Source organism: Hemitrygon akajei, chromosome 14, assembly GCF_048418815.1.
Source record: "Hemitrygon akajei chromosome 14, sHemAka1.3, whole genome shotgun sequence".
Taxonomy (NCBI): Eukaryota; Metazoa; Chordata; class Chondrichthyes; order Myliobatiformes; family Dasyatidae; genus Hemitrygon; species Hemitrygon akajei.
The window spans coordinates 106,898,551-106,922,563 of record NC_133137.1 but is presented as its reverse complement, the minus strand read 5'-3'; the positions used below and the strand labels follow the sequence as shown (position 1 = coordinate 106,922,563).

General features: G+C 43.6%; 1 protein-coding gene across 3 annotated transcripts in view; it reads left to right on the top strand.

Moving 5' to 3' along the window:
• Positions 1-24,013, top strand: part of shank3a (SH3 and multiple ankyrin repeat domains 3a) — a 1,154,364-nt gene that overhangs the window by 1,072,778 nt on the left and 57,573 nt on the right. For 2 of the 3 annotated variants that reach the window (XM_073066893.1, XM_073066892.1), the window contains exons 20-21: positions 2,579-2,602; positions 23,531-23,658. In XM_073066893.1, the coding sequence (XP_072922994.1) occupies positions 2,579-2,602; positions 23,531-23,658 (152 nt within the window). The remainder of the gene's footprint in view (positions 1-2,578; positions 2,603-23,530; positions 23,659-24,013) is intronic. The other variant, XM_073066894.1, reaches the window with a different exon arrangement.

The window sequence follows — 24,013 nt, the reverse complement described above, 5'->3', positions numbered from 1 at the left end:
TGTTGGGACCACTTCTTTTTATGCTGTATATAAAGGATTTAGATGATGGAATAGATGGCTTTTTTGCCAAGTTTGCAGATGATATGAAGATTGGTGGAGGGGCAGGTAGTGTTGAGGAAACAGGTAGGATGTAGAAGAACTTAGACAGATTAGGAGAGTGGGCAAGAAAGTGGCATATGAAGTAGAATGTTGGAAAATGCATAGTCATGCACGTTGGTAGTAGAAATAAATATGCGGACTATTTTCTAAACAGGGAGAAAATCCAGGAATCTGAGATGCAGTGGGACTTGGGAGTCCTTGTGCAGAACACCCTAAAGGTTAACTTGCAGGTTGAGCCGGTGGTGAGGAAGGCAATGCCATGTTTGCATTCATTTCAAGAAGTCTAGAATATAAAAACAGGGATGTGATGCTGAGGCTTTATAAGGCACTGGTGAGGCCTCACCTTGAGTATTGTGAACAGTTTTGGGCTCCTTATCTTAGAATAGATGTGCTGGCATTGCAGAGGATCCAGAGGGGGTTCACAAGGATGATTCTAGGAATGAAAGGGTTATCATACGAGGAACATTTGAATGCTCTGGATCTGTACTCGCTGGAATTCCGAAGGATGAGAGGGAATCTCATTGAAACCTTTTGAATGCTGAAAAGCCTAGATAGAGTACATGTGGAAAGGATGATTCCCCTGTTGGAAGAGTCTAGGAGAAGAGGGTATAATCTCAGGATAGAGGGGCGCCTTTTCAAAACGGAGATGCGGAGAATTTTCTTTAGCCAGAGGGTGGTGAATTTGTGGAATTCGTTGCCACAGGCAGCTGTGGAGACCAAGTCGTTGGGTGTATTTAAGGCAGAGATTGATAGGTTCTTGATTGGACATGGCATTAAAGGTTACAGGGAGAAGGCTGGGAACTGGGGTTGAGGAGGCAATAGAGAAAAGTATCAGCCATGATTGAATGGCCAAGCAGACTTGATGGGCCAGTTGGCCCAATTCTGCTCTTATGTCTTATGGTCTTATTAATCTTAGTAATTCTCTTCCTATATTTTATGGTCTTATTTTAGTGAACAAGGCAGGAAAATGGGGTTGAGAGGGATAATAATTCAGCCATGATGGAATGCTGGAGCAGGCTCAATGGGCCGATTGGCCTTATTCTGTTCCTATGTCTTATGGTCAAACAAGTCAAGAAAGTGAGATGAGTGAAAGAATTTATGTTTGGATAATGTATGTCTGCACTGCAAATTCTGCCAGCACCTCCTAGAAATAGATCCATTGAATTGCACTCAGAAGAAACTCATCTTCCTTTTTAATTAGATCTAACAGATGTAAATACTGCAGCCTGTTTGTGACTAACACCATCCTACGGAGGATCCTTTATTTTTACATTTTCCAAATCAATGAAACTTAGCAGACATCTAATGTAAATTCTGGGCTAATTGTTTTTAAGCAGATACTGGATTTTAGTAAGAAAATTTATGTCCATGTTGTGTATAGTAACCTATATATACTTTGACAATAAATTTACTTTGAACTTTGGCTCTGAGCAATGTTCCCTCTGAGGTGCGTGTGTGTACGCAGACATCTTTTGCTACTAGCGCACAAAGGAATTGAAACTGAACACAAAAGGTTGTCACTCTCTACCTCATCAGCACGTAAAATACGTTTCACAATCGTACACAGTCACTTTTCCTTTTCCAGTTTCTGATGTGGGCAGTGTTAACAATGTGGAGTTTGCAATGATTTGTCTGCAGATTTTAGAACTGACTTATTTATACTGATTTTATTGAACTCACCATGTTAAATTCCAAAGAAGCAAAGGGTGTGAAGCACAATAGAAATGCTAGTTTATTTCAAGTGGAATGGCTTAGTAAAACAGTAGAAACTGTTATACCAAAAACCCATGAGGTCAGTAATGTGCAGATACGAGAAATATTTACATATGTATAATACAAAAACTAGTGTTACCTGTGTGTATTGTTCTGATGCAGAAGTTGCTGGAGAACTTGCAAGTGGGAAGAAGTAGAGTGTTATTTGGAAACTTGACAGTTCACATATGGATGGTATGCAAAAGATCTGATGAGAAAATTGTTCATTACCCGCTGCAGGCCTGCTATATATGTTTTGTGAGAGTCCAGATGAATGACAGCGAAAATTATCAGACCCAGAGTAGATCAAAGTTCTTATTGACAGTGTTTTACTAGCTTTTAAAATGAATACCTCCATATATAAAATTCAGTACGCACATGCTGTTGTCACTCAGCAAAATATCGTACAGCAGAAGATTTTGGTGCACATTGGTCATTACAAATTAGAGGGAACATTGGTTCTGAGGTACACCAAAAAATTCTGTGATGTTTCTCTTTCACTGTTGTTACATAATGCACAATGGGGCAGAACACACCACATTCTAAGACCTCATGTTGATTCTAGCCCTGCATTATTAACAGTTTTCAGTCCAGGCTGTTTGTCTTCTTAACTGGAAGTTCTGTGTTTTGTTATGGAACACGAACCCATTCCTAAGAGTTCAGACTTGTATATGTTGTCATTCATTTCTCCATTCCAGCCTAACACCTCAATTCTTTTCTTTCCAAGCCTCTGTACGCAGAAGGAAAACAGGTAAGTCGTTCTCTTAAAACTTGACAATGCCATTTTATTTCTCATGGTGTTTTTGTGTGTTGATGCTGTCTCAAACAGTCATGCTTCAATGAATGGTAAATTTGCAGTTTTAAGAGAACAGTGATAATTCCAAACCTAACATAACCATATGAACGTGAAAGGGAAAAAATGACCAGTGAAATATTTGAAGTGAATTGTATAAATGTGCTTTACCGTTTTTTGCCAGGTGTAACCAGCTCCCGTTAAGTTTAAGTAGATGGGTTGAATTGATGTATGATCACTATACATAGGAGGATAAAGGAGATTAAATAGAATCTTTAATAGTACAGAGTTCATGAGCACTTTAGAAGAGCTTTGAATTGCTACGGTGAGTCCATTGAAGATTTCTTTAAAAAACAATCAAAATCTTTCGTCCTACTCATTGAACATGAGGTATGAATCTGAGCAGAGATACTGGTGGATTATAAACAATCAGTTTTAAGTATTAAGTACTACATACTGCTCTGGTCAGTCTACAGGGAAGATATTATTGTAGTCAGGAAGGTGCAGAAGAGATATATGAAAATCTTGGCAGGATTGAAATGTTCAGCTATTAAAAAGATTGAATTAGTTATGTAGGAGAAAACAAAAGTTAACTGGGTGCCCATGTTGCCGAACCACTATTCAGTCACTAGAATAACACCAAGATTCAGTTCCTTTTGCTTTAATTCTTTCTGATGTCTGTCTTCAACTTTCTACAATGCTCCAGACAATTCCAGTGTAAACTATTGGAATAGCATCTCTTTTTCCATCTGGGTATGTTGCAGCCTTCAGGACTTAATATTGAATTTAATAATTTCAGGTAACCACTTGCTTTTCTTTTTTTCTCTCTTCAAAGATGTGACTGTACCAATCTGTGATAAATCGTTTGTTTTTCTTTCCTGTTTACAACAGTTGGGTTTTTAATGTAATTGTTATCATGACAACTTTGATCTGCACCCTTCTGTAGACATTCCCTCTAATTCTCTCCACTCCTATGAACTTGGCAACTCCAAGGAAATGCAGGGAACAGCATCAGATGGTGCCCATTGCTGCCCTCTACCTTAATAAAGCTATTGACTACTACAACTGTGGGATATTCTCATATTCAATGACCCAAAGAAATTTGTTTCCGTCTCATGCTTGTTGCACAGCAGTTTGCAACGTGTGATATTAACCAACAGGTCTGCAACAAAATCATTCTTAGAGATGATTGGTGTCACACAAGGCAACATCATTGCCCCAACACATTTCTCAAATTTTCTCACTGCAATATTGTGCTTCGCCTCCATCAGGTTTCCCACAGAAGTAGGGCGGACGGGAAGCTGTTCTGCCTTCAGCAACTACATGCTAGAAGGTATCAAAACTCTACTGAGCAATTAATACTTGGCATGCTCAGAATCTGGGCTCCAAGCCATCATCAGCACTTTCATTGAAGCAAGTGAGAGGATGACCCTTAAACACATCATCCAGGAGATAAAAAAAGCTCTGTAAAATGCCCTCCAGAATTAAAGTTTCACAGCAAGATCCTGGAAATGTGGATTAATTCCCAAATGTTGCAAGCAGCCATTTGGCAAGGCAGATGCACATGAAAAATATTTAATTAGTTCAGGAAAGTAATGTTTGAAGAGCAAGTGGCATGATATGCGGTTATGGCCCAAGTGTGGAGAGAGAGACACTGAAGCGGGTCAGCAGTTCACGGGCTTTAATGAGAACCGTGCAGAATTAAAGGAAAAACAATAAAGTCTAGACCAACAGAGCCATTAACTAAAACTCACCAACTGAAAGTTAACATCAACACTGCAGATGGAAGCAATAACTAAAGGATAAATGAATACCGCTCTTTTACAGTGCTAGTTGAAACGGTAGTCCTCTTTCCTGGACTAGAGTGAAGGTAAGCAGGGAGCGTAGACATTGTTGTAAGACATAGGAGCAGAATTAGGCCATTGCGTCTGTTCCACCACTTCTTCATGGCTGATGCAATTTTCTCTCAGCCCCAATATCCTCCCTTCTTCCTGTATCCCTCATTCCCTGAAAAATCAAGAATCTATCAACCTCTGCCTTAAATATACACAAAGACTTGGCCTCCACAGTTGCCTGCGGCAAAGCATTTCACAGATTCACCACTCTCTGGCTAAAGAAATTCCTCCTCATCTCCGTACCAAAAGGACATACTACCTCTATTCTGAGGCTATGTCCTCTGCTCTTAGACTCACCCACCATAATAAACAATCTCTTCACATCAACTCTTTCAAGATCTTTCACCATTTGATAGATTTCAATGAGGTCACCCTTCATTCTACTGCACTCCAGTGAATACAGGCCCGGAGATATCAAACGCTCTTCATATGACAAACCATTCAATCCTGGAATCATTTTTGTGAATTCCTTTGAACCCTGTCCAGTTCAGCACATTGTTTCTCAGATAAGAGGCCTAAAAACGGCAAGAAGGCTGCGAGTGAACGGCTGATTTTTCAGAGCGAAGGGGAGGTTTTTTTACTACTCGGGTAAAAGAGAGGCGAGACTGGCAGGCATGTGATGTCAGCAAAAAGTTTAAAAAGGAGACCGCCATATCAAGCAGGCAGCGGAGTGAGAGGCAGCAGAGTGATAGGGCTTTGGCTCAATGGGCTTAGGCGGTAACGGGACGAGGCCGGTGTTCTGTGCTCATTGTCAGATGTGCGGGGTCCTGGAGTCCCCCAGCCTCCCAGATGGACATATCTGCACCAGGTGTGTCGAGCTGCAGCTCCTGAGGGACAGAGATAGGGAACTGGAGATGCAGCTCGATGACTTTCGCTTGGTTCGGGAGAGTGAGGAGGTGATAGAAAGGGGTTACAGGCAGGTGGTCACACCAGGGCCACGGGAGACAGACAGGTGGGTCACAGTCAGGAGGGGGAAGGAGAAGAGTCAAGTACCAGAGAGTACTCCTGTGGCTGTGCCCCTTGACAATAAGTATTCCTGTTTGAGTACTGTTGGGGGGGGGAGCAGCCTACCTGGGGGAAGCGGCAGTGGCCGTGCCTCCGGCACAGAGTCTGGCCCTGTGGCTCAGAAGGATAGGGAAGGGAAGAGTAAAGCAGTACTGATAGGGGACTCTATAGTTAGGGGGTCAGACAGGCGATTCTGTGGACGCAGGAAAGAAACTCAGATGGTAGTTTGCCTCCCAGGTGCCAGGGTCCGGGATGTTTCTGATCGCGTCCAAGATATCCTGCGGTGGGAGGGAGAACAGCTGGAGGTTGTGGTACATATTGGTACCAATGACATAGATAGGAAAAGGGAAGAGGTCCTGACAAAAGACTACAGGGAGTTAGAAGGAAGTTGAGAAGCAGGACCGCAAAGGTAGTAATCTCGGGATTACTGCCTGTGCCACGCGACAGTGAGAATAGGAATAGGATGAGGTGGAGGATAAATGCGTGGCTGAGGGATTGGAGCAGGGGGCAGGGATTCAGATTTCTGGATCATTGAGACCTCTTTTGGGGCAGGTGTGACCTGTACAAAAAGGACAGGTTGCTCTTGAATCCCAGGGGGACCAATATGATGGCGGGGAGATTTGCGAAGGCTACTGTGGAGAGTTTAAACTAGAATTGTTGGAGGGTGGGAACCGAACTGAAGAGACTGGGGAAGAGGAGGTTGGCTCACAAATAGAGAAAGCTTGTAGACAGTGCGAGAGGGAGGATAAGCAGGTGATAAAGAATGGACGCCATGAAGGGATTGTCTATGGCGTCTCTGTGGGTGGAGGTTAGGAACAGGAAGGGGTCAATAACTTCACTGGGTGTTTTTTATAGGCCGCCCAATAGTACAGGGATATCAAGGAGCAGATAGGGAAACAGATCCTGGAAAGGTGTAATAATAACAGAGTTGTCGTGATGGGAGATTTTAATTTCCCAAATATCGAATGGCATCTCCCTAGAGCAAGGGATTTAGATGGGATGGAGTTTTTTAGGTGTGTTCAGGGAGGTATCTTGACAGAATGTGTAGATAAGTTTACAAGAGGAGAGGCTGTACTTGATTTGGTATTGGGAAATGAACCTAGTCAGGTGTCAGATCTCTCAGTGGGAGAACATTTTGGAGATAGTGATCATAATTCTGTCTCCTTTACAATAGCATTGGAGAAAGATAGAAACAGACAAGTTAGAAAAGTGTTTAATTGGAGTAAGGGGAATTATGAGGCTATCAGGGAGCAAATTGGAGGCTTAAATTGGAAACAGATGTTCTCAGAGAAAAGTACGGAAGAAATGTGGCAAATATTCAGGGGATATTTGTGTGGAGTTCTGCATAGGTACGTTCCAATGAGACGGGGAAGTTATGGGAGGGTACAGGAACCGTGGTGTACAAAGGCTGTAATAAATCTAGTCAAGAAGAAAAGAAAAGCTTACAAAAGGTTCAGAGAGCTAGTTAATGTTAGAGATCTGGAAGATTATAAGGCTAATAGAAAGGATCTTAAGAAGGAAATTAGGAGAGCCAGAAGAGGCCACGAGAAGGCCTTGACAGGCAGAATTAAGGAAAACCCCAAGGCATTCTACAAGTATGTGAAGAGCAAGAGGATAAGACGTGAAAGAATGGGACCCATCAAGTGTGACAGTGGGAAAGTGTGTGGAACCGGAGAAAGTAGCAGAGGTACTTAATGAATACTTTACTTCAGTATTCACTATGGAAAAGGATCTTGGTGATTGTAGTGATGACTTGCAGCAGATTGAAAAGCTTGAGCATGTAGATATTAAGAAGGAGGATGTGCTGGAGCTTTTGGAAAGCATCAAGTTGGATAAGTCACCGGGGCCAGATGAGATGCATCCCAGGATACTGTGAGAGGCGAGGAAGGAGATTGTTGAGCCTCTGGCGATGATCTTTGCATCATCATTGGGGATGGGAGAGGTTCCGGAGGATTGGAGGGTTGCAAATGTTGTTCCTTTATTCAAGAAAGAGAGTAGAGATAGCCCAGGAAATTGTATAATATGATTAGGATTAGTCAGCATGGCTTTGTCAAGGGCAGGTCGTGCCTTACAAGCCAGATTAAATTTTTTGAGGATCAGACTAAACACATTGATGAAGGAAGAGCAGTAGATGTAGTGTATATGGATTTCAGCAAGGCATTTGATAAGGTACCCCATGCAAGGCTTATTGAGAAAGTAAACAGGCATGGGATCCAAGGAGACATTACTTTGTGGATCCAGAACTGGCTTGCCCACAGAAGGCAAAGAGTGGTTGTAGATGGGTCATATTCTGCAGGGAGGTCAGTCACCAATGGAGTGCCTCAGGGATCTGTTCTAGGACCCCTTCTCTTCGTGATTTTTATAAATGACCTGGATGAGGAAGTAGAGGGATGAGTTAGGAAGTTTGCTGATGACACAAAGGTTAGAGGTTTTGTGGATAGTGCAGAGGGCTGTCAGAGGTTACGGAGGGACATTGATAGGATGCAAAACTGGGCTGAGAAGTGGCAGATGGAGTTCAACCCAGAGAAGTGTGAAGTGGTTCATTTTGGTAGGTCAAATATGATGGCAGAATATAGTATTAATGGTAAGACTCTTGGCAGTGTGGAGGATCAGAGGGATGTTGGGGTCCGAATCCATAGGATGCTCAAAGCTGCTGTGCAGGTTGACTCTGTGGTTAAGAAGGCATTCAGTGTATTGGCCTTCATCAATTGTGGAATTGAATTTAGGAACCGAGAGGTAATGTTGCAGCTATATAAGACACTGGTCAGACCCCACTTGGAGTACTGTGCTCAGTTCTGGTCGCCTCACTACAGGAAGGATGTGGAAGCAATAGAAAGGGTACAGAGGAGATTTACAAGGATGTTGCCTGGATTGGAGAGCACGCCTTATGAGAATAGGTTAAGTGAACTCAGCCTTTTCTCCTTGGAGCAACAGAGGATGAGAGGTGACCTGATAGAGGTGTTTAAGATGATGAGAGGCATTGTTCGTGTGGATAGTCAGAGGCTTTTCCCCTGGGCTGAACAGGTGCTTTGGATCTGTCTTCACTAGGGAAGACACAAACAATCTCCCAGATGTCATAGTGGCCAAAGGAACTAGGGTAAAGGATGAACTGAAGGAAATTTATATTAGGCAAGAAACAGTGTTGGATAGACTGTTGAGTCTGAAGGCTGATAAGTCCCCGGGACCTGATGGTCTGCATCCCAGGGTACTTAAAGAGGTGGCTCTAGAAATCGTGGACGCATTGGAAATCATTTTCCAATGTTCTATAGATTCAGGAACAGTTCCTGCTGATTGGAGGGTGGCTAATGTTGTCCCACTTTTCAAGAAAGGAGGGAGAGAGAAAACAGGGAATTATAGACCGGTTACCTGACGTCAGTGGTGGGAAAGATGCTGGAGTCAATTATAAAAGAGGAAATTACGACACATTTGGATAGCAGTAGAAGGATCAGTCCGAGTCAGCATGGATTTATGAAGGGAAAATCATGCTTGACTAATGTTCTGGAGTTTTTTGAGGATGTAACTATGAAAATGGACAAGGGAGAGCCAGTGGATGTAGTGTACCTGGACTTCCAGAAAGCTTTTGATAAGGTCCCACATAGGAGATTAGTGGGCAAAATTAGGGCACATGGTATTGGGGGCAGAGTACTGACATGGATAGAAAATTGGCTGGCTGACAGGAAACAAAGAGTAGTGATTAACGGGTCCCTTTCGGAATGGCAGGCTGTGACCAGTGGGGTACCGCAAGGTTCGGTGCTGGGACCGCAGCTGTTTACAATATACATTAATGATTTAGATGAAGGGATTAAAAGTAACATTAGCAAATTTGCTGATGACACAAAGCTGGGTGGCAGTGTGAAATGTCAGGAGGATGTTATGAGAATGCAGGGTGACTTGGACAGGTTGGGTGAGTGGGCAAATGTATGGCAGATGCAGTTTAATGTGGATAGATGTGAGGTTATCCACTTTGGTGGCAAGAACAGGAAGGCAGATTACTATCTAAATGGAGTCAAGTTAGGAAAAGGGGAAGTACAACGAGATCTAGGTGTTCTTGTACATCAGTCAATGAAAGCAAGCATGCAGGTACAGCAGGCAGTGAAGAAAGCTAATGGCATGCTGGCTTTTATAACAAGAGGAATTGAGTATAGGAGTAAAGAGGTCCTTCTGCAGCTGTACAGGGCCCTGGTGAGACCCCACCTGGAGTATTGTGTGCAGTTTTGGTCTCCAAATTTGAGAAAGGACATTCTTGCTATTGAGGGAGTGCAGTGTAGGTTCACAAGGTTAATTCCTGGAATGGCGGGACTGTCATATGTTGAAAGATTGGAGCGACTGGGCTTGTATACACTGGAGTTTAGAAGGATAGGAGGGGATCTGATTGAAACATATAAGATTATTAAGGGATTGGACACACTGGAGGCAGGAAGCATATTCCCACTGATGGGTGAGTCCAGAACTAGAGGCCACAGTTTAAGAATAAGGGGTAGGCCATTTAGAACAGAGATGCGGAAAAACCTTTTCACCCAGAGAGTGGTGGTTATGTGGAATGCTCCGCCCCAGAAGGCAGTGGAGGCCAAGTCTCTGGATGCATTCAAGAGAGAGTTAGCTAGAGCTCTTAAAGATAGCGGGGTCAAGGGATATGGGGAGAGGGCAGGAACGGGGTACTGATTGTGTATGATCAGCCATGATCACGGTGAATGGCGGTGCTGGCTAGAAGGGCCGAATGGCCTACTCCTGCACCTACTGTCTATTGTCTATTAGCTGAAATGGCTGCCACAAGAGGACACAGGTTTAAGGTGCTGGGGTGTAGGTACAGAGGAGATATCAGGAGTAAGTTTTTTACTCAGAGAGTAGTGAGTGCGTGGAATGGGCTGCTGGCAACAGTGGTAGAGGTGGATACGATAGGGTCTTTTAAGAGGTTTTAGATAGGTACATGGAGCTTAGTAAAATAGAGGGCTATAGGTAAGCCTAGTAATTTCTAAGGTAGGGACATGTTCGGCACAACTTTGTGGGCCAAAGGGCCTGTATTGTGCTGTCCGTTTTCTATGTTTCTATGTTTTCTAAAACTGCTCAGAATATTCCAGGTGAGGCCTCACCAGTGCTTTATAAATTCTCAATGTTACATCCTTTCTTTTATATTCTCGTCCTCTTGAAATGAATGCTAACATTGTATTTGCCTTCATCAGCATAGATTCAACCTGCAATTTAACTTTCAGCCTTTGCACTTCAAACTTTTGTATTTTCTCTCCAATTAGAAAACTGTCAACTCTTTCATTTCTTCTACCAACGTGATTGACCGTACATTTCCTGACACTGTATTCCAATTGCAGTTTCTTTGCCCATTCTCATAATCTAAGTACTTCTGTAGCCTGTCTACTTCCTGAAAACTATCTGCCACTCCACCTATCTTCATATTGTGCATAAACTTTGCAACAACGCCATCAAATTCCATCACCCAAATCATTGACATTTAACGTAAAAAGAAATGGTCCCAACACAGACACCTGTGTAGCAACACTGATCTCGTGCAGCCAACCAGAAAAGTTCCACTTTATTCCCACTCTTTGAACCTCCCAACCATACACTGCTTTATCCATTCTAAAATCTTCCCTGTATTCCATGGGCTCATAGCTTGTTAAGCAGCCTCATGTGTGGCTCCTTGTCAAAGGCCTTCTGAAAATCCAAGTACACAACATCAAATGATTCTCCTTGGTCTGTGCTGCTTGTTATTTCTTCAAAGAATTTCAATAGATTTGACAAGCAAAATTTTCCCTTGAGGAAACTATGGTGACTATGGCCTATTTTATCATGTGCCTCCAAGTACCCTGAAACCTCATCCTTAATAATCAACTCCAACATCTTCCCAGCCACTAGGGTCAGGCTAACTGGCTCATAGCTTCCTTTTTTCTGTCTCACTCCCTGCTTGAAGAGTGGACTGATACTTGCAATTTTCCATTCTTCTGGAACCACTCCAGATTCTAGTGATTCTTGAAAGATCATTACTAACGCCTCCACGATCTCTTCATCCACCTCCTTCAAAACTCTAGGATGTACACATTCTGGTCCAGGTGACTTACCTACCTTCAGACCTTTCATTTTCTCAAGAACCTTCTCTCTCGTTATGGTAACTTCACACTTCATGACCTCTGACACCTGGAACTTCCACCATATTGCTAGTGTCTTCCACAGTGAAGACTGATGCAAAATATTTATTCAGTTCATCTGCTACTTTATTGTTCCCCATTACTACCTCGTCAGTGGTCCAATATCCATTATCGCTTCTCTTTGACACTTTATGTATCTGAAGAAACTTTCGGTATTAATATTATAATTATAATATATAATTTAATATTATTGGCTAGCTTACTTTCATATTCCATCTTTACCTTCTTAATGACTTTTTTAGTTGCCTTCTGTTGGCTTTTAAAAGCTTCTCAATCCTCTAACTTCCCATTAATTTTTGTTCTACTTTACATCCTGTCTTTGGCTTTTATGTTGGTTTTGATTTCTCTTGTTAGCCGTGTTTGTATAATCTTTCCTTTACAAATCATCTTCCTCTTTGGGATGTATATATCCTGTGCTTTCCAAATTGCTTCCAAAAATTCCAGCCATTGCTATTCTGCCATCATCCCTGACAGTGTTATTTTCCAGTCGATTCTGGCCAGCTCCTCTCTCACATCTGTGTAATTCCCTTTATTCCACTGTAACACTGATATATCCAATTTCTCAAATTTCAGGATGAATTCAATAATATTTTGATCTCTTGTCCCAAGAGTTCTTTTACGTTAAGCTCTCTCATCAATTCTGATTCATTGCACAACACCCAATCCAGAATAGCTGATCCTCTAGTTGACTCAACCATGAGCTGCTCTAAAAAGCCATCTCACAGGCACTCTAGAAATTCCTCCTCCTGTAATCCAGCCCCAACCTGGTTTTCCTAATCTACCTGCGTACTAAAGTCCCCTATAACTATTGTAACATTTGCCTTTTGGCATGGATTTTCTATCTCTCATTGTAATTGTTAGGCCACATCCTTACTACTGTTTGGGGGTCTGTATACAACCCCCATCAGGGTCTTTATACCCTTGCAGTTCCTTAGCTCTATCCACAATGACTCAACACCTTCCGACACTATGTCACCTCTTTCTAATGATTTGATTTCATTTTTTACCAACAGAGCAACTCTGCCCCCTCTGACTTCCTGCCTGTCCTTTCGATACAACGTGTATCCTTGGACGTTACGCTCCCAGCTATAATCTTTCAGCCATGATTCAGTGATGCCTACAACATCATACCTACCAATCTGCGAATGTGCTGCAAGTTCATCTGCCTTATTCTGTATACTGCGCACGTTCAGATACAACACCTTCAGTCCTGTATTCACCCTTTTTGTTTTTGTCACACCATGCTCAACCTTTTGATTACTGACTTTGTCTGAGGTCACACCAACATATGCCATCACAAGTTCTCCACCAACTGTTCTGGCACTCTGGTTCCCATCCTCCTGCAACTCTAGTTTAAACCCCACCGCGCAGCATTAACAGACATTCCCACTAGGATATTAGTTCAGCTGCAAACTGTCTCTTCTGTACAGATCCCACCTTCCCTGGAAGAGAGCCCAATGATCCAAAAATCTTATGCCCTCCATCCTACACCTCCACCCTATGAACCTCGTCATTCGTCCTACCCAAGTCATGTGTACCTACATGGACCATGACTTTGAGCTGTTCTCCCTCCCACTTAAGAATGCCAAAGTCTTGATGCGAGATATCCCAGACTCTGGCACCTGGGAAGCAACACACCATCGAGGAATCTTGTTCTCACCCACAGAACCTCCTGTCTGTTCCCCTAACTAGCAAATCCCCTATTGCCACAGTGTCATACCCTCCCAATCAACTAGACCTTGCTTCGCTTATCTGTCTCCCAAGCCCTGGTGTGACTACTTGCCTCTAGCTCTTCTCTATCACCTCCTCACTCTCCCTGACCAGACAAAGGTCATGGGGCTGCAGCTCGAGTTCCTTAACCCGGTCCGTAATGAGCTGCAGCTCGATGCACCTGGCGCAGATGTTGCCATCCAGGAGGTTGGGAGTCTCCTGGACATCCCACATGTGACACACAGTACAGAACACTGGCCTCACAGACATGCATCCTATTCCTCACAAGTAGCTTACCTCGCCTCGACCCATTATCACAGAAGCCCCGTTGAACCAAAGCTCTCCTACTCTGACTCCCTCTACTCTATCGCCCACTCCTCTGATACCTGCTCTATCAAGCTGTCTTCCTTTAAATCCTTCCCGCCGGTCTAACTTGCTGACGTCTACGCACTTGCACAGTCGTGCCTTATGCCTTGATAATGATACACACATTCTATACGAGACCTTGTTGATAGCGAGTGACTGGTTTAATTGCTTTTCCTGTGATTACAAGACCCCGTTGGACATTGTTAATGTGGAATGCTGCAAATCCAATTCATTGACAGCAGACAGTGGAGGAACTCCATGGCTTCGGTCCTAGCAATTACTAGGCCTTGAGCGCAGTGTTGCCTGTTTACAGCCACCCAAAAGAGAGACATCAGAGTTGGTGCACTCCACCAGTGGCAATGTGATGCAGCGTCCAAGCTGGAGTTCATGCTGGCCCCTAGTGTTTGCTCAGCAGAAGACAAGTCATATTGTGTTTGACTACAAATTTCTGTAACATTCATGGAGTCAGGGTCTTGGATTATAGTTTTTTCTGTGTGACTCTGTTTTACTGATATTTTATATGTGCTGTGTGTGACTGCGGGTGCTGTACCTTGCACACCTTGTGCTGTTTCATTTGGTTGAATGACAATTAAACTTGAACTTTGAACTATAGCCATCTTCACTACAAATGGTCCCACATAGCGTGGAGCCAACCTTCAGCTCTCGACTTTCAAGAGAGGATTCCTATATGCCAGCCAGACTTTCTCCCCTGGCTTAAGAGGCCTCACCTGTGAGTGGAGCTGGTCAGCCTGCCGGCGTGTTGTTTCTGAGTGCGCAACAGATAAACATTGATCCATTTCCATGTGCGCTTGTAGCATTGGACTGACGGTTCAGCAGCAGGAACGGCCCACATTGATCTCCTGGTCAGAGAAGGGCAGTGGCTAGAATCCCTTCTGGCATTTAAAGGGGGACATGCCAGCAAAGGACAACTGGTTATTGTGAGCGATCTCTGCCCAAACCAGTTGGGAGTTGCAGGACATGGGGTTGGAAGAGGCTAGGTAACACAGAGTTGTCTCCAGCCCTGATTCACTCTCTTAGTCTGGCTGTTAGATTGCAGTAGGAAACCGGACAAGAGGATGGCCTTGGCTCCCAAAAGCGGGAAGGGAACTGTGGACCATGATCGGACATTATGACTTGAGGGAAGCTGTGCAGCCTGAACACACGTTGAACCATGAGGGTGACAATCACATGAGCCGACGGGGACTTAGGGAGGGCAATGAAGTGGGCAGCCCTGGTGAATCGATCCACAGCAACCAGAATGGTGGTGTTTCCATTAGGCCGTGGAGACCGGTGATGAAATGCAGCAACAGTGAGGCACAGGAAGCAGACATAGCAGACTCTCAGGGCACTTACATCTTATCTTGTTCTGGGCACAAGTTGAACATAGAAACATAGAAAATAGGTGCAGGAGTAAGCCATTCGGCCCTTCGAGACTGCACCCCCATTCAGTATGATCATGGCTGATCATCCAACTCAGAACCCTGTACCTGCTTTCTCTCCATACCCCCTGATCCCTTTAGCCACAAGGGCCATATCTAACTTCCTCTTAAATATAGCCAATGAACCGGCCTCAACTGTTTCCTGTGGCAGAGAATTCCACATATTCACCACTCTCTGTGTGAAGAAGTTTTTCCTCATCTCAGTCCTAAAAGGCTTCCCCTTTATCCTTAAACTGCGACCCCTCGTTCTGGACTTCCCCAACATCAGAAACAATCTTCCTGCATCTAGCCTTGTGGTAACCCACTAGTCACTGCCTGCCATTCTGAAAAGGTCCCGTTTACTCCCACTCTTTGCTTCCTGTCTGCCAACCAATTCTCTATCCACTTCAATACCATACCCCCAATACCGTGTGCTTTAAGTTTGCACACTAATCTCTTGTGTGGGACCTTGTCAAAAGCCTTTTGAAAATCTAAATATACCACATGCACTGGCTCTCCCCTATCCACTCTACTAGTTACACCTTCAAAAAATTCTATAAGATTCATCAGACATACCCCCAATACCGTGTGCTTTAAGTTTGCACACTGATCTCTTGTGTGGGACCTTGTCAAAAGCCTTTTGAAAATCTAAATATACCACATCCACTGGCTCTCCCCTATCCACTCTACTAGTTACATCTTCAAAAAATTCTATAAGATTCGTCAGACATGATTTTCCTTTCACAAATCCATGCTGACTTGTGGAGACAGGTGGAGCCAAAGTAGTGGACATCCTTGGACATAGTGTACCACGAAAATTGCCTCTTGATAATTTCCAAGATCTGTTGAATTCTTGGATGGCCAACCAATCGGGGGGAATGACTCCATTCCAACACTGAGGCTCACTGTGGCAGGGACAAACAGCTGGTTGGGATGTCTCCCACCTCGGCCTGGATCTGACTGCTGGGCGGCCCTTTATTCCTCTATTCCCCAAATTACCAGAGCAGCAATACACGAGCGAGGAAGGCATTGCCCTCAGATCCATCGAACTGCTGGGAGACAGCCCTGATATTCTTGCTGCCAGGATGATTGGTGAGGATGAAATTAAACTGGATGAAAAAGGGAGCCCAACGGGTTTGACGGTAGTTGAGTTTCTGAATGTTCGAGTGTAGGAGAGGTTCTTGTGATCTGTCCATACCAGGAAGGGGCGCTCTGACCCCTCCAGCCAGTGTTGCCATGCTTCCAGGGCCTCCACAACAGCCAGAAGTTCCCCACATCAGAGCTACACTCTGCCGGAGTCAAGAAACAGAAAAGAAAGGCACAGGGTGAAGCTGGCTATTCACAGAAGTACGCTGGGAGAGGACAGCTCCAATACCAACATCAGATGCATCCACCTCAACGAGGAATGGCCAGGATGGCTCTGGGTGTCACAGCAATGGGCAGTGGTGAAGGGTCACTTTAGTTCCGAGAATGCTTGGTCCGCTTTGCTTGTTCGGTGGAATCCTGCAGAAGTCTTTTTGGCAAGTGCAGTTATGAGGGGCACAATGGAACTGGTTTCTGATGAAGTGGTGATAAAAGTTTGCAAACCTCAGGAAGCATCACAACTCTTTGACCATAGATGGTTTGCAGCCTCTCCGTGACTGCCAAAACTTTACCCGTTGAACAATGGAAGGAGTGAGGATGTAGCCCAAAAGCAGCAGCTGCTCTTTATGGAACTCACACTCATCTGGTTTGGTGTAAGGTTATTTTTGAGGAGCCATTTGCAAATGCTCCGGACTTGCTGGATATGTTCCTGGCGAGAGTGGAAATAGATTAGAATGTCATCCAAAGTATACAAAAGTGAACCGATTCAACATGCGCCTGTGTAAATCATTAACTAGTGCCTGAAAAACACAGGGGCCTTGGCCAGACCAAAGGGCATCACAAGATATTAATAATGGTCAGTGGAGGTGTTGAATGCTGTCGCCCACTCGCCCCCTTCTCCAATACGAACAAGGTTATAAGCATTGTGCGATTGATTTTGAAAAATATGATTGTTCTCTGGAGGCGTTGAAACACAGAGGAAAGCAGGGAAAGGGGGTAGCAGTTCTCTGCAGGGTTATTGTTTACGGCCAATAATCAATGCAGGAACTGAGCTTGCCATCCCGTTGCTCACAAAAAAGAAGTGAAGTTGATGGATGGATAAACCCCAAGGCCAGTTCTTCTTGGATATACTCTTCTATGGCCATCATTTTTGGATAAGAAAGAGAAAAGAGCCAACTCCGGGGAGGACTAGTACCAGGTAAGAGGTCAAAGGTGCCCTGGTACGGCAGGTGTGGAGGCAAGAAGGTGGCTGTCTTTTTACTGAAGACCACAAGAGATCAGCATGTTCAGCCGGAATGCCAGCTGACACAGGAGGGTTTTCGTAGACTGAAGCTTGAGGTGGACTGAGAAAGGTAAATATGGATACTAGTCCTCTCTGTTGGAGTGGCCAGTCAATCCGTGGGTTATTTCGGGCAGTGGCACTTCAGGTGAACCAACCAGGTAGAAGGAGAGTTGTTCCCTATGGTTGCCTTTGAGCAAAAGCTGGAGGTGGAAAGGTGAAAAGGCCTTCACGTCAATATTTTCTCTGAATTTCTGAGTCGGATAAGAGAGAGAAAAGCACCAACCTCCATTTTTGAGCCGTAGTATGTCCTTGAGATGCCCAGCTGCCCCAGAGTCGATAAATGCCAGAAGGTTCATGGGTCCGAGATATCCCCACCCCCAACCTCATGACAGGAATGTTCGGAGTGTCACACTGACAGGGGAAGCCGACAGAACTCCCTTCCTGCTGACAGTTTTCCTTTTTTTCTGAGTGCTTGGGACATGAAGCTCGGAAGAGTCTTGGATCAGAGGCAGCAATCGATCTCATTGCTCCTGCCCCATCTGCATGGGCTCCTCCGTGGTCTGGGTGATGACAAACAGTGCTTCGATGAGTAGGAAGAATGAGGCATTCTTTCCCTAACCCACTCAGTTGCTCGGTTTTCAACTCAAAAGATCCGATTAATCAGCTCATCCAGGCTGTCCTCGTCACACACAGTGATCTCCTGCTAGACCCCTCAGCTCAGTCCCCGTGGAAGGCAGCGATGAGGGACCTCTCACTCAACCCCATCTCCACCGCAAGCATGCAGATCTTTACTGCGTAGTCCCTGTCTGTCCCTCCACCTTGGCACAGATCCAGGCGTCAGTGTGCAGCCCCCTGACCCCATACTGGAACGTCAAAAACTCTCTTGAACTCAGCAACAGATCATCTGAAATGACTGGGCTGTGGGGAACCTTGCTCCCAAAGAGCATTGAAAAGGCTAAAGGGGGTCTGTAAGAGGTTCACCCTGTATGCCATTTACACGCATCATCACCAAACCAACCAAGCTGGGCTTGGAAAGACAGCTCACACTGGCAGCTGTTAGGATCACTGCAATATCTGCCTGCTGGAGGAATAGTCGGTTCTGGTCCAGCCGTGGGACAGGGATATTAGTTGCCGAGGTTGAAGAGGAGGATCTGGGAGATGCTGTGAGTGGGACTGACGTAGCCAAAGATTGCTGGATTGTGGCTGAGAGAGCAGAAATCACCACCACCTGATTCTGGTTGTCTGCCGTGAGCTGCTGAACTGTTGTTGCAAGAGCCGACAGCTGTCCTTCCAGCTGAACCTGGCTTGCTGTACTCTTTCAGTCACTTTCCCAATACAGATTCAAGCACCTGCAGCTTACCTACTGTCTGCTCAATGAAGGTCAGGGCTAAGGTCACCTGCTGTCTCCATTTTGGTTGTCAAGAGTCGCTGACAGGATATGTGGTTATAACCTGGTGGGGGAGGGGGTGGAAGAGAGAGAGAGAGAGAGAGAGAGAGAGAGAGAGAGAGAGAGAGAGAGAGACTCAAGTAGATCTGCATTTCACTGACTTTAATGAAAACTGTATAGAATTAAAGGAAAAAGCTAGACCAACAGGGTCATTAACTAAAACTCTCCAACTGAAAATTAATGCCACAACCAATTGATGGTTGTGATAAAAACACCTCAAACCAGGTAAAAAAAACTCATGGCCAACTGGACATCAATTATCCCTGCTCTCCAATACACCCACAGCAACCCTGCAAGGACTGGGAAAAAGAGCATCAATGCTGCCTTCAAGCAAACCACCCTCTGGCCAATCCCAGGCCGACGTCCTCAAGACTGAAGCTCAGGTTACACTCAGTCAACTACTTAGCAGAATCATGTTGTTCATGTGCCTGGCACCAGACTTCCTAAACCAATACACTGTCACTGTCTCTGCCTTGGAAAGAGGTTATCAGGTGGACTGAGGAAGAGATTCCAGAATGTGCTCAAAACCTCTTTAAACATGTGCAGCTTTCCTAGACACTCCTCTCTGCATCATACTCCTGCTGTGCCTGCCTCAGCATTTGCATGATTCACAATGGGAAGGAAATGATCCATTATTAACACAAAACTGCAGTTGTGCAGAGTGGATTACATCAGTCTACAAGTATGCCTAGTTTATCCTGTTTGAATCCAATCAGCACATTATCATTGTGACAAACATATTTACTCAGAGCTTTAATTAGTGGGTTTGAAGGAATAAAAACATGTATTCCATGCCTATTGAATGTCATATTCAAAATATAAAGCCCCAGCAACATTCATGAGGAGTGCAGATCATTTCTATTGGAGGGGGGAGGGGTTTGCACAGTGTTAATGAGGCTTACAGCTAGTTTCAAGTAACAGGAAGGTTATGTGTTGAGCTCCCAGAATTTTTCCTCTAATTAGTAGTTGCTGAGTGTCAACCCAAAGTCAGTGAAAATGCCTGTATGTTATGTCAAATTAGCATTGAGACAGATTAATCATGCTGTACAGAAAAAGACCAGGCAACCCATTACAGTTACAAACACAAGTGATTCTGCAGATGCTGCAAACCCAGAACAACACACACAAAGTGTTGTAGGAATTCAGCAGATCAAGTAGAATCTATGGAAGGGAATGAACAGTTGACCTTTCAGGCAGAAACCTTTTGCCAAGTCCTGAAGAAGGGACTTAAGCCGAAATGTCAGCTGTTTACACCCCGCCTGGCTGACGATGCATTTTATGCGTGTAATCCATTACAGTTGTGCTGATTCTCTGAATAGCTCTTCTCTGATCTCCCGCACACGTCCATTTAAAATGTTTATCTCTTTCAAAAGCGGAAAAGGAGCTCCAAATTTCAGAGGCTCTTTCACAAACTCAAGGCATTCCAAGACATTGTACAGCCAAAGAACATTTCAATGTTATAAGGTAGGCAATGAAGCTGGTTCGGACACAGAAGTAAAGAACACTGAGGAATCAAGCAGGATGCTAGAAGGACCATTGCAACCCTTTACAAATATTATCAAGGAATCTTTTATATTTGCCGTCTGAAAAGTAACTTTCTCATTTAATAGCTCAGGAAATGACATTACCTGCAAGAGGAGATTGGCTCCTTTGTGATACTTTGAGCTGCTACCTTAGAAGTACATAATCCTCTTCAACCTAAAAGCCTCAAAGAATGGAGGATATCCCACTGTAGCCTGGAAATTCATTTACTATGTTCTAATGGCATTAAAAGGGTGTTGCATGCCACTCTAATATGGTTTTCTAAATCCCAAATAGATCTGTTGTTCTATATGACAGTCCTTAAACAGCACTGTTAGCTGTCCTTCTTTAACCCCAGTTTCGATATCCACTATCGACCGAGAGTAGTAGAGGCATTTACATACAGCCAGGCCCATCAGCTCAACTGGTCCATGCTGACCAAGATGTCCAATCAGGCTGGTCCCATTTGCACAAGTTTGGCCCATATCTTTCTCAAACTTTCCTACCCATGTACCTGTTACCCTCAGCAGGGATGTAATGTTGAAACTTTATAAGCACTGGTGAGGCCTCACGTGGAGTCGTGTGAGCAGTTTTAGGCACCTTATCTTAGAAAGGATGTGCTGAAACTGGAGAGGGTTCAAACGAGGTTCACAAAAATTATTCCAGGATTGAATGGCTTGTCATATGAATAGTGCTTGATGGCTCTGGGTGTGAATTCACTAGAATTGAGAAGAATGAGGGGTGACCTCATTGGAACCTATCGAATGGTGAAAGGCCTTGATAGAGTAGATATGGAGAGGACTATGGTGGGAGAGTCTAAGACCAGAGGACCTAGCCTCAGAATAGAGGGATGTCATTTCAGAATGAAGAAGAGGAGGAATTTCTTTAGGCAGGGAGTGATGAATCTTTGGAATTGTTTGCACCTTTGAGACTTCAGTTCATACCACAAAAATGCCAGGTCATACAGGTGGTTCAAAAGCTCAGCTCCAAAAGGGAAATTACAGACCATTGATTGCAGTAATCTTTTTCCAGAAAAAAGCGAGATTAATAAAATAGTTAGTAGTTTAGTTTGCTACCAGCAAGTTCTTACACGGGAAGTGACTCCATGATTGTAATGAGATATTTCTGGTAGGAGATTGCCAGGGAGTGCTACCTGATGTGGTGCATACTGGGAAAAACCATAAAAGCTAGCAAATCCTTGTACGTTTAAATTAAGTCTTCGCTACTTGAACAAGCAGCTTGGGTGACCTTCCTCATATAGGAGTTAATAGCAAACTAATGATCATGACTGCAGCCTGGGAAGTGATGGCGACCATTGCCTCCATAAGCAAAGCAATTAGGCATATGTGAGAGCCTGTATTTGGGAGAAGCAAGAAAGGACAGGTATCAGCGAAGTCTGTGTTGGTGAAGCCAAGTCAGTGCTCCTAGAGATCTCTAGCTATGATGATAAGTAACTGCAGGTGTATACGATCTGTGGTGATGAACCCTTCTGTGTACTCTCTCACGTAGTCCTCTGGATGCCAGCATTGCCTCTGGTGTCTGTTCAATACCATGGCATCCTGTGAGCAAATGTTAGGTGTACACAAATCCCTTTTGGAAGTCAATGTAAAGTTCTGAACACTCAGAGTAAGCAGTAAGGCTGAAGTGTTATAGAGCAATCTAGCAACAAATGCAGCTTGCTGGCTGACAGTGAAGAGCACCATTCAAAGAAAACAAAGTTAGCAAAAGTTGGTTCTTCTGTGAATAAGAAAGGAATGTCATTTTTCAGATCAGTGAGATTGAATATACTGCCAGAGACAAATTTTGTACCAATTAATTAATCTTCTTATTGCATTAATTGTGCCTGTTGATGTTCGTAAAATCATACTTTCTTTAAAATGAATTAAAAATAACCCTTTTCCATCAGCAGCAAGTCCTCGCTTTTAGCGAAGGTTCTATAATTGTCCTAAACCCCACCGAGACAATCATTTTAACTAAGCATACCATATTAACCAGCTAATTTCTTTAAATTGCCCTCATGAAAATAAACGTGATATTCTGATGTTATGTAAATCACTGCCTCCTCCCAACCCTTCTCCAGCCTCCATCAAGACTATGCTTCAGCTGCCCAATCCCTGGATTTAATGAAATGAAAAGAATTGAGGTTAAGCTAGTGTAATTTTTCAGTGTTCCTGATTGAAATAGTTTGATTTACCAGACCATTAGGTTTCACATCACAACCTGTTCAGAGATTGTGTTGCTGCAGGGTAGTTAATGAGGAAAAGAGTTTCAAATAAAAAGAATCAAGGGAGAAAGAGAAAAAGAAACAGAGAGAAGGGAACAGAAATGTATAAAGGAAAGAGAAGAAACAACAAAGGGGACAGTCTCACAAGTACAGAGGATCAGACATCAGGTCTTGGATCTTGTGACTTAAATCTGGAAATTGACTTAATTCAACACTCACTCACTCAGAAGAATATCAGGCTAGAGTAATTCCTCAGCACTAGGACTGCTGACAATCACTTTCAGTCTGGCTCCATAAATCTACACAGAGTACTATTCATCCAAAGATTGGAACAGATTCCTTGAGACTCTTCAATTCTTTGGCTTCTCAATTCACTTATCTTGCCAAGTGTCATCCAGTTAAAAAAATCTGAATATGTAAACTTAGAAGTGAGACTAATCAATCTATTTAATAATTTCCCGGTCACCAAGGGAAATCAAGGATGTTCAAAAGACAACAATTGTAAGACAGGAGGTTGCATGGATAGGAGGAACATTAATTGAATAGATTGGAATAATGCAAGTTGTAAATCAAATTAAAATGATAAAGGTAAAGCAATATATATTGGACTTGAAAGAACATTAATATTGTTGTGAATAAAGTCTCATATAATTTGCAATTCATCTTTAATCACACAATTATTTTTATATTAATTGCTCAGCCTGATATTTCATATACAGTATCTTCTATGATATAATGTTCTTCCCTTTCTGACAAAATGTTTTAAATTTGTTGCAGAAAAACTGGATGAGATCCTTGCAGCAGCTGATCGCTCAGTTAGGACAGAGAACGTAGCGGCAGACTCTCGAGCTGCAACAGTCAAACAGCGACCCACAAGCAGGCGCATCACATCAGCAGAAATCAGTGTGAGAAACTCATTCACATTTCATACCCTTTTGAGTTCTGAACACAGAGGTACATTGCTTGAATTACTGAATCCCGACAAGGGAGCTGGTTGTTTAAATTCAGTTACTCAATAATTGGTTATTAAATGAAGGAAAATTTTAAAATTTATTTGAATATTGTAAAAACAGATCTACATTGCTAATATCTTTCAATGAAGATAAGGACATTTCTCAAAAACATGCCAAATACTGGAGGACCTCGGCATGTCAGGCGATATCTTTAGAGAGAAATGAACAATTGATGTTTCGGGTCAAGACCCTTCTTCAGGACTGGAAGGAAAGAGGGAAGAAGCCAGAATAGTAAGGTGCTGAGGGA